This window comes from Pygoscelis adeliae, unplaced genomic scaffold, assembly GCF_000699105.1.
Source record: "Pygoscelis adeliae isolate BGI_AS28 unplaced genomic scaffold, ASM69910v1 Scaffold256, whole genome shotgun sequence".
NCBI lineage: Eukaryota > Metazoa > Chordata > Aves > Sphenisciformes > Spheniscidae > Pygoscelis > Pygoscelis adeliae.
The window spans coordinates 1,241,218-1,252,329 of record NW_008824996.1 but is presented as its reverse complement, the minus strand read 5'-3'; the positions used below and the strand labels follow the sequence as shown (position 1 = coordinate 1,252,329).

The window sequence follows — 11,112 nt, the reverse complement described above, 5'->3', positions numbered from 1 at the left end:
CGCGAGTGGAGAGACACCACCGTGAAACAGGAATCGAGCCGTGTGGACGACTGAAGCTCGGTGTCCCCCGGGGAGCAGTGCCTCATGAAATATTTGGTACAGGAACAGGAGCACTGGATGTTTGAATGTGCTTTAGGAATTCCCGTAGGTGGCAGGCGGCGTGTGTGCGCGCGTCTGTAGGCATGCCAGCAGCTGCTGAATGGCTGTCGGCACTTTCTGTTGTACAAACAGCGACTTGTTTGGGGTCCTTCCCACAAACAGGCTTTATTCCCTCTGGTGCAGCGTCCCTGCTTTACTATATAATTGCAGCCGACAGCCTGGATTGGTAGTATCCAGCAAACGTTCAGCGGCATCAGTCGCAGGGTGATTGACGTGAATGCCGCACAGGGAGGCTCTTGCTCTGTGAAGGTTTTGGTTTGCAGCAGCGTGATAAACAATTGGTGTTACTGGAAGCGTCCTAACATCCTGCACCTCAAACGGAGAGTCATTTCCCCCTTTTACAGGGGATTACAGGATCCTGAAGCATAGGAAGAGCACGATGTGAGTGGACAAAATTGTGACTCCCACACTAGGTTTTTCTGCTGTTTGTTTCACCCTGTGGTTTATTACTGACTAATGTTAAAACCTGTAGTGCTTACCGAGGTGGGGAACCAGTGGTCTGAGCAGGACGCTACCGCTGGGCCACCATTAACCCAGCCAGCATCAGGAGTCTGCACTCCACCAACACCTTGCTTCACCTTGCATCTGGATTACCCACTTGGGCGTGCACAGGACGTACATCGCAGAGACTGCCATAAGCCTGATAGTTAATCTAGGACTGAAGGAAATTCCAGTGAATAGGAAATAAGGGTCAGGACCTTCTTGGGGCAATGGGGAAAACTCACCTAGTATTGCAAGTCCAAGCTTGCATGCCAGACTTCAAGACTGTCAATACACTGGAGAGGGTTTTGTTCTGCAGAGGAGCAAAAATAAGGGGTTTGGAAAGTATGTTTGCTGGGGGGAAGCTTTGTCTTGTCCCACTGATGTGTGCTGGAACAGACTATATCTATCAAGTAGCTTCTAGTGTTGCTCTCTTCACCTTAGGTCCACTGACATTGGGGTAAGCATGTCTGTGCTCCATCTGAGGGTCAGGCCCTCTTCTGCCTTTATCGTTTAGCAAAGGGTTTTCATAGTGTTGGCAAATTGCCCTTAGAAAATGAATCTTTTCTCTACAGCCTTACATGCAGCTGAAATTGCTGGACTGGCACAGAAGTATTTGGGCTCGTGCCAGCATCCCTGGGTTATATAGCACGAGGATCTCATGCTGCTAAAAATTTACTTGTAATTTTCTTGGCTTGCCATTAATTTAATGCTCTTTGTCTGCCATTCCAAATTCCAGAGCGCAGCAGATGCACACATATAGAATTTCCCTGGAAAACAGCAGCAACTATATTGGAGAAGGTAGAAATATTGTTAGAACTTTTGTGATGTGTCTAGACTATGGTCTTCAAACCAGGGGTTAATAAAAAGCGTTGTTCAGTATTCCAGGAAATTGTCAAGATCACTAAGTATTGTACTGACTTGACCTGTGTTACATTGAACTCACTCCATGTTTCCAATAAAAACATACTGCAGATTGTTCCAGAACCAGTGTCAAACTCAAGTTAAAAATAAATGCCCTCATCATTTAAATGCATAGCGTATATATTAAATGTGTCGCCCAAAAATATATGTCTCGTAAGGAAAACTATCTAACATAGATCAACCCTGAAATCTCCCCTGGGTCTTACGCAAAATCATGGGTTTCAGTTACGATTCCTAAAAGCTGAAATAATCCTTCCTCACCTGTAAGCCACCGAATCCTATTTGTTTTACTCTGGTTTTATTGCGACACTGAACCAGCTTTGTTTCGTTCAAGCACCGGATTTGTAAATAACTAATTATAACCCTGTTTTTCCCCCTTGAAGCACTGGATTTGGCACCTCGGAGAACAGCCCCTTTTCAACTGCCAGGCAGGTCAGGGGGAGCGGTGGACTTGGTCTCAAAACAGTAGGGTACTGCTGACAAGCTCTCTTGGACCGCTTCACCTCCTGCTCTCGAAACGGCAATCAGACGAGCCAGAGGGCAACTTTAGGAAAATATTTTTCCCTAGTAGCAGTAACATCTGTCTCCTTGGCAGCCTCCGCTGGCAGCGGTGTTGGAAGCTGCGGGTTTGCCCCTGGCCCTGCCGCGTTATGGACATGGCTGAGAGGTTACCCTGAGCTCCGCTGGATCCCGTTACCTGATTTTCTTTTGTTCTGTCATTTTCCCCCCTCCGATGCTTTGGCTGCTTAACTCTTTACGGGTAACATGTAAAGCGAAGATTGTGTGCGGTATGAGATGAAGTGTATTAATTTGTAAGCATTAACTGGTAAATTCCTTTTGGATTAGAGATTCAGCTTTTCTGATCGGTTTAGCTGTATTTATTTTGCTTCAGCCCAGGCAATTTCGCCAACGCGGCCTGAGCTTTTGAAGGTGCCGCTCTCCACATTTGTGTCTTCTGCTCTACGTCAGATTCTCTTTGGCGCTCTTATTTCTCCTGCATTTTACTCTCCTCTTCTGAATAACTGATTTTTGACTGGTGCTTCGTTTCGGTGGAGTGATGTTGTTATAAAGACAATTATAAAGTAATCAGCACGGGCATATCAATATTTATTGAAATACTGAAAAAAAAAATAAAAATTCCATTGGCGATGAGAAACTCCTGGCAAGAACTGACATGACAATATGTATTTCACCGATACAGTAAGAGAACTTCAACTTCAACAAGTAACTCACTGCACATTCTAAGAGTTGCATGGATTTAAATCCAAGGCAGCTGCAGAACATCTGTAATACAAATAGTCAGACTTTACAGATTGTCTGTTTACAAACACAGAACAACTATAATAAACCAGTCAAAGCCAAACCCTTTGAATTTTCGTCTGCTTTTGCTAACACGTCCTGTAATCAATAAGGCAGTCAGAAGTAAATGTCTGGTTACAGAGTAGTTAACAATTAACATGAGGGGTTTTTTGGTGATTTTTTTTTTGTTGGGGTTTTTTTTGCTCGTGTACTTTGGGCAATCTGGTGGGATTCTCGGAACGACAGATGTGGGCAAATATATGTTAGTTTATCTGAAATTGCTTCCATTAAACTGTATGAAACATTCTTCTTTTCTTCTATGACCTTATTTTAATTCTTTTGTCCCGTACATAGATAATGGTGCTGTGAATACAGTTAGCAACCTTTTCTTAAGCTTTTTTCTTTAATATTCAGTGAGAATCACTGTAGCGTTTCAACGGAGAAAAAAAGAGAAAATACAAGCAAACACTTGAAATATGCTTTGTTTTTCTTTTAAGAAGGAAGGAATGACCACACTTGTACACGTGGGTATATGTATTTCACAGCCAACTGCCACCCGCACCTTACTTTCTGTTAATTCAGTTTGTTTGAGGGAGAACGCTGTTATTTAAATAACGCTTGCACGTCTGCTGTGTGGGATGACTAAGGGAGCTGTGCTCGGTTTGCTTTTGGTCCGTACGACGGTACGTGTGTTCTGTGATATAAGACAGGCATCTCGGAGTCGCAGACACGAGGCTTTGCTGTGTTTGTACCCTACGCATGGACAGAATGTTAGGGCCGATTAATACAGGCGATTAAAATAGTGTGCTTTGTGCTAATGCAGATGTAATAACTGATGTCTTTGGTATACAATGTATGAATGGTTGGAAAAAATAAGCGAAATGCACCTTTTCAAGTTCACGTGAAACAGAAAAAGCTATAACTCACATAATTTACAATAGATTTAAATAAACTACATTTAGGATTATGAAGATTTACAGACATTTAATCAAGTGAATGATTTTAATTTGTAAAGACCCTTGTGTGTCCCTGAACTATGTTCCACTAACTTGAAGACATGCTACAGTAAACACATATATTTGGCTTCTTCATTCTGGCTATATCTTATACAAAGATGAAACCAAAGAACAATAAATTAGCATCATAATTGTCTACAGTGGAAACTATCATATACAATATAAATAAACTATTCAAAAGCCAGCAATCTTCATGAAAAAAATTAAAGGATTAGGATTTTATACAGTTTCTACAAGTGATTGTGCAGCCGATAATCTCAAAAATTAAAGTCAAAATGAAATACCCCTATTGATTTTAGTGTCTCACGACATACAGTAATTAAGTACTGGTAAAATAATTACCAATTTAAAAGAAATAATAAGGAAATCACTGCTCTGCAATTTTATCACAGTTTTTTCCCCACAGGACCTAAAGAATGTAAACACTATGTTTTTGTTAATGTGAGAGATTAATACTTTATTTTGAACGTATGTTGATCCACACCTGCGCAGTTACCTTTAAGGATAATGAAATAAGGCAAGACTCATAACTGTGGCACTACATGTTAATACTGATATCTTCATCTGGACAGAGAGAGAATTGTTTGTTCTTCTCTAATATTTGTTCTGCAGCAGACTTTGGCCTACATAGACATAGCAGTATCACTCTTCTTTCTTTGCGTAGAAGATGCGTATTACCTAACTTTAAAAAGTTTCATTAGATATTGGACGTTTGAGTTGAAATTTCGTTTCTTAATTACCGGCAATTTTAAAGATCATTTCTTAATAAGCTCCATGGCATCATCAGGTCATACCATTCGTTTGTCTATCCTTGCATCACTAAACGCGTTTCTAAAATTTTGTTGTTATTTTTAGTTTTTTAACATCAGTATTCGATGTCCTAGAATTATTTGTGTGTGTGTGTGTGTGCCAAAGAAGCTGTTGTTTGTGACGGCTAAAATCTCTCCATTTCCTTTATTTGGAAATGGCCGTGAATATATAGCAGAGCCATATTTTAGCCACTGCTCTAGTTAAGCATATAGTTGAATTGGCTAACTTGTTTTGGAATATTTATCTTAGCTATTTAATAGCCATCCGATAACAGTAGTAGAAGAGGGATACTGCCTGATAGAACAACATGAACACGTGACAAAACAAACTTCAGAACATAGCAAGAATGCCAAGCTAACTGGATAACAGACTCTTCATATCAGCGATTTGCGGGCCTGAGAGACTGACGAGTCAAACCCAGCCTCTTAGGGTTTGGTGGCGATACTACCTACCTAGCACGTGGCCTACGCCAGCTCTCTCTTACAGGTTGTTGAATGGATGCCACACCATTTATCACAGGAGAAGTAAGTGTTGGGTCCTTGGAAGGATGACAGAAGATGCTATAGATGCGGTTTTGCATCTGTTGTAACTGTTTTAGAAGTCCTGCTATACAGTGAAGGAATTTAGTGCGCGCAAATTCCCCACTACCTTAGCTCGATAATACGGATCAGTTTTTTTTCTCCTAAGTTTCTTCATATTGGCAATCAGCAGAGTTAAATATACAAGAATCGTTCTGTCCTTTTTCATGTTGACATTGGTGATAGTATCCACTTGGTAAGTTCACTTCACTCCAGCATGAAGTCCTAGATAGATTCCTTTGGGGATGTGTAGCATATGATTCACAGTTTGCAATACAAATACCCTGATACATCACTTATTTACTATTAGTATTTGATTATTATACCATTTTGCAAAGTCTTAAAACCACGTTTTAATTAGTGTTGCTTGGAGCAGTTCAGAATACATTTTTTTTCCTTGAAAGCAGAAGCTCTAATGGGTATAATTTATGCTCTCTTTGCATGCAGCATTTCAATGAGAAGGTTATTACACGGCACATCCCCGTTCAGGTGTTTGTAGTAGAGGTATTCTTCGGCCTGCATACTGATGGCCCGGATTTCTGGTAGTCGCAGGAGAAGCTGCCCAAATTTGTCTGTTTGCTGTGGGTAGTTACACATTGTGTAGTCCAGCAGAGCAGCATTCACTTGTTCCTGGACACCTTCCACGAGCTGGAAGTTCTCAAGATTTTTGACATCTGAATGATAATAAAAAAAAAAGTAACAACAATTCAGTCGCATGTTAATTCCTGTTTACGAAGGCAGTGTTCAGTAAATGGATGTATTTTTTTTTTTTCCTCCTGACAAAAGCATACTTTACAAGCTGCTGAATATTCAGCGAACCCTTTTGCCAACTTTCCTGGGAAAATGATCACAAAAGAGCTTCAGCGGAGTGTCTTGTTGAAATTCTGCATGTACCTCAAATCAATTAGACACCAATGGAGTCTGAGCAAGGTCAGCTCTTTTCATAGCTTACAAAACGAAAGGTTGAGGATTCCTAAAGTGGAAGACCATAATATATTGCTAGCAAATGAGTCCCGAGAGGAAGCCCTATCTTTAACCTAGTATGTTATACAATTCATATAATTCTGTATTAATTTTTCTGACCCAAGGTGAAATCTGTGTCCAGGGTATGATGTAGTTAATTCTAATAAAAAGTGACAGGGTTCTTGTTTCTGTTTGACATTTTCTAAATGATTCTGAAAGCCTTTGACTTGTCTAGCCTATGTTAATGAACCATCTGGTACACTCCAGTGACTGCCAAAATAATCTTCCCTACTAGAAACTCTCTAAAATATATATTTCACTGACTAATGATCTTTATAAAATGAAATCATTGTCCTTTGGGTGGAATACCAGATAAGAATTGTGCCCTTTAACCTGAATATGGTTTCTGAAATCCAACACTGATGTGTTTTTTGGTGGTTTTTTTTTGGTTTGGGGTTTTTTTTTTTGTTTTTCTTTTATTGGACAACGGGGGCGTTTACATCAGTGAGGCAGGTACAGTTTGTTGACTTTACCCCTGATCATCTTCTGTTACTATACAGCAAGTTCAAGCTCTGGAAATGCTGGTCAGAGATAAATGCCAGTCTATTAACTCCTCATTATTTGCTTCCCTGTGTAAAAATTACTCTGATGGCATCATCTTTCGACATGTCTGGAGAATGCAGAAGTTATTCTAAAGCCTGCAAATTAGAGTGCTGCTACAATGCAGAAAGAGGGAAGTGATCAAAGTGCTCTTGCTGGGAGAACTTGTTTTGGCTGGTGTTTGATCATTTATACCATCAGCAGAGTACTGTAACACAGTTTCTTGCAATGCTAAAGCACGGTGATACTAAGCATAACTATGCTGCTAATTCACTTTGAATAAAGACAACTCTGCTCTTCTATAGATGTTTTTGGAGCACAGGACATGGGGAATTTGGCGGAATTTGGTTCATTGTAAATGCCAGCCTTTGATTGGAGGGGAAATGAGTGTTTTCCTTTGGAAAACAGGAACACACGTTGGTCCCCCAATCCATCAGCAGCCTGGGAGGCTGTGTAAATTGGGTCTCACTGCACCTTTTCCTAGAAGTACTTTAAATAGAGCAAATATTGGTTCCTGCACATAACCGTGTGCTGGAACACGAGGGAAACGGTTGGAGGAGGCAAATATTTTCTTCAGGACAAGAGGACAGGAAGGATGCCAAGGGTCCCATTGGCAGCCCAGGGTAGCACGCAGAGCCTCCAGGGCCTGAGTTACAGGCTGTTCGAGGCCTTTGAGCAGGAGCCTCTCCGGAGCGTGCCGGCTGCCGGCTGCACTTCAGGTTCACTCCTGCCTGAGCCGGGGTGAGCCTTTCCCGCTGTGGTGGTTACTGCCTGCCTCTTTCCTGTCCCGGCTTCACTGGGGAAATGAAGCAAGTGGCTCCCAGATTTGTGCTGCTTGTTTGGGAACTGGGGACGCGGCCTTTTTTTGCTAGCTGGCTTAAGGAACTCGCCAGCAATGCTTAAATTATGACGGCTGTCCGACGAGAATCGTCTGAACTTTGCGTTATCCAGAGTGAGGAGAACTGGGAACTTCACAGGTGCTATGCCTGGTCCCTTAGCTGTTCAAACTCATTTATCCAAAGTCTTTTTGCCAGTGTCTCTGGAGGTGTTTGGATAATCATGTTTTCATGTATTACGCTGGACATTTTCTCACACAAAATACAGCTGTTTATTATTTTACGTACCTACGTAAAACTCCCAAGGTATTTTGTAGCGAGTGTAACCTGGTTTAAAAATTGGGTGTTCTAAGCATATTTTTACAAAGTTGAGAAAGGAACAGTATCAACTATCACAGTTATTTTAAACAGGTTGCTTTCAGATGCAAAATGCAATCATGAATGAATTGTTAGAACATAAGAAATTCCCACAGAAAACAGGGACTATGCTAGAGATTAAACTGTGTTAAACAGCAAGATAAAATGTATAATGATTTCAGAATCAGTATTTCAAACTTCTTTTTTTTCCCCAAAATAACTTCAAACATCAGGAAGTTTTAGAAACTGTTAGCTGATTCAACCCCCTTTAAATTCAAAGAGCATCTTTCTGTTGCTGTCTGTCTGTTTTGAATCATACTGCGAGATTAAATTGTTCTGACTTCTTGGAAAACCAGGTTCATTCTCATTTTTGCTCTCTGTCTAAATGTTGCTGCATGGAATATATATTTACTGGCCACATCACAAAATCAATTTTTACAAACATCAAGAACAGACAAAATCCGAGAATTGCACATTTTCTGTATTTTCCTGCAAAAGTGGTGAATTCAACGTATGTTTTATAGAGATGCATTCTGTCTTCAGCTGTGTTGATATCATACTCCAAGTCAAAGGGAGGCATAATATTTTGTCTCTATTACCCCCACATACAGGATCGGTGGCTCCTGGCAGTAGGTGTGCCTGTGCGTTGTATAGGTGTTCCTACACGCTCATCAGCTACGTGGCCTGGCTGAATTGCCTGGAAGTTGCAGAACTATGGGGGAAGAAGGTCTGTGGTGTTTTTTGTTTTTTTTCTCATCTCAGTGGACAGGTCTTTAAATACTCATATGTGGCAACATAAGCACTGAAGTCAGATGTAAAAACAAGTCCAATCAACACTAGCAGTAAACAAAAAGTAGTTCTGGGGCTTCTATACCACGTCCAGCCTGAGGAAATACTTTTAACGTATTTCCTCTACACAAATTCTTGATATTTGTGGTGAGGCTCGGTGCTTGTAAACAAGATGTTATTAGTTAACCAGTGAAAATACGTAGAATTTTCCTGACTGTTTCTGTACTGCATCAGATACTCATAGTCCAAATGATTACAGTTTAGGACATCACTACACAATTAATCTGTGCGTAGATCTCTCCAGGACTGCAATCACAATAGTGGGGGTGTAGAGGCAATCTGATGACCAGTTATGTATTTTGGAGTGAGTCTTCATGAAGTAACCAAGATTTTTGGATATGACTTGTGACAAGTGCTCTCATCTCACGTACGTTAACAATTAATGCTGCAGTAAAGCAAACGAGACCAACTGAACAGAGAGAGAGAAGTCAAAGGATACGTGCTGAGAGCACTGTGTGAAGCTCCATTGTCATGTCTGAAGCTCTCATATGATGTTTTGTATATTGCTGAAAAAGAGGTTTGCCGAACACATAGTTGCAAGATAAATTACTTATTTTTCAAAGAGAATCACAAACTCTAGCTCTAATACAGATGAATAACAACAAAGGAAAACATGTGAATATTAAGTTGTTTCCAGTAGCTCCAAGTTCTGCAGGTAGAACAAGAAATGCTATTCAATTTTTGCTTCTGGTACTTAGTATTTAGCCGATAGTGATACAAATGTTATTAAATAATAACTTTGGTTTGTAAGTAGAAGGTTTTCCTGTGCTTTGGGTTTGTTTTTGTTCTTGGTATTTATTGTATAACTCTGGCTAAAGGTACGTGATTTAGTTTTCCAAGTATTTCCTTTTTGATAAAGATCCTTTGAATGCTAATGAGTTAACTCAGGGAAACATCAAGCAATGCTGGTGTAAGTCTGCTGAAGGCAGCGGTGTACAATGAGCGTGAAATCTGCTGCCGATGTGTACAGCACAACAGTCTTTTATGCGTTCATATAATGCTTCATTCCTGTCTGCTTTTTAGAATTGGAACGTCTCTTATCAATCCTACATTGGTTAGTAACAATTTAAAGTACACGTGTTTAAGCTTAACGCAAGAAATAATCTTCCGAGGTTCAGATGCTTGTAAATGAAATGAGCAGGAATAGGTCCCCCCCTCCCACCCAGACACCCTTTAAATCCGAGCAGCTAGAAAAAGTGTTTTGTGTTGCTACAGTAAGTATCAGTCTCTTATCTCTTCTACTTTATTCACTCAGGGACTAATTACCAACTTTTTACATGAAACAGCCTTACTGTGAGCTCACAGTGGGGCGCACATCTTTTTCTATCCTTATTGGAAAGTAAACCCTTAGGTCTTCTGGAATATATTATATGTTTTACAAGAAATAGCAATTGCTTTTCTGTCAAACAAAGAATTTTTGTTCTCTATAGCTTACTTTTGACAATTAAGACAAAAACAGTATTATAGTATGTCAGGATCTGCTCTGCAGTCACAGTAAAGATCTGCCAGCATTCCCAGAAATCCCCCCATTTTGATTATTTTCTACATCTGCTATAAAGCTGTGCATTAAGCTGAAACTGCACACAACATCCAGCCTGAGGAGAACACTTTTGCATATTTTCCCCAAAAATGGGTCTGGTCTTTAGAGGGGGAAAATATTTAGGTTTCAGAGAGATTTTCTCCCTCGCATATTCCAAACATGAAATACTGAAGATTTGGTGGTCTACTAATCTGTAGAGAGCTTCCCTTGGCCTGGGAATTTCAAAAAGAAAAATGAAACAGAATGAGAGATTTAAATTTGAAAAATAGTAACTCCTTAGGAGCAGCGTAAGTATTTCCCAAAGAAAACCGGTTGAATTGGCGAAGAGGTGCGTGCACACACAGCTCGGCTGCCTCTCTGCACTCTGCACCGTTGCAAGTCCTGGTATCGCAAGGACAAAATAAGGTCGCGTTTAGGCTTCTCCATGGGGAGAAATTTCTCACTTTCATAAGGCTGGAAACAGTCTTACAGATACTCCAGCCCAGGGCTGAGCTTCCTCACCCTGAATGGGCTGACGAGCCCCATCATTTAAGGACTTTATTAAAACCCAACCGGTCCCAAAGCTTTGGAATGACTGTTCATCGTGTAGGTAAAATATGATGCCTTCCAAATTCCAGTGATGTTTTTTTTGGCCAGGGTGGCCTTCAGGCTCATCCTCCGAGACGTTTGTCTGTTCTTTCCAGCCAGACTGCATTAGGCCA

At 40.6% G+C, this 11,112-nt stretch overlaps 1 protein-coding gene across 1 annotated transcript in view; it reads right to left on the bottom strand.

Moving 5' to 3' along the window:
- Positions 1-5,369: 5,369 nt before the first annotated feature.
- The window catches only part of NR5A2 (nuclear receptor subfamily 5, group A, member 2), an 83,383-nt gene continuing 77,640 nt past the window's right edge, over positions 5,370-11,112 (bottom strand). Inside the window, exon 6 of the mRNA XM_009326166.1 lies at positions 5,370-5,940. Within this exon, the coding sequence (XP_009324441.1) occupies positions 5,693-5,940 (248 nt within the window). The 3' untranslated portion in view covers positions 5,370-5,692. The remainder of the gene's footprint in view (positions 5,941-11,112) is intronic.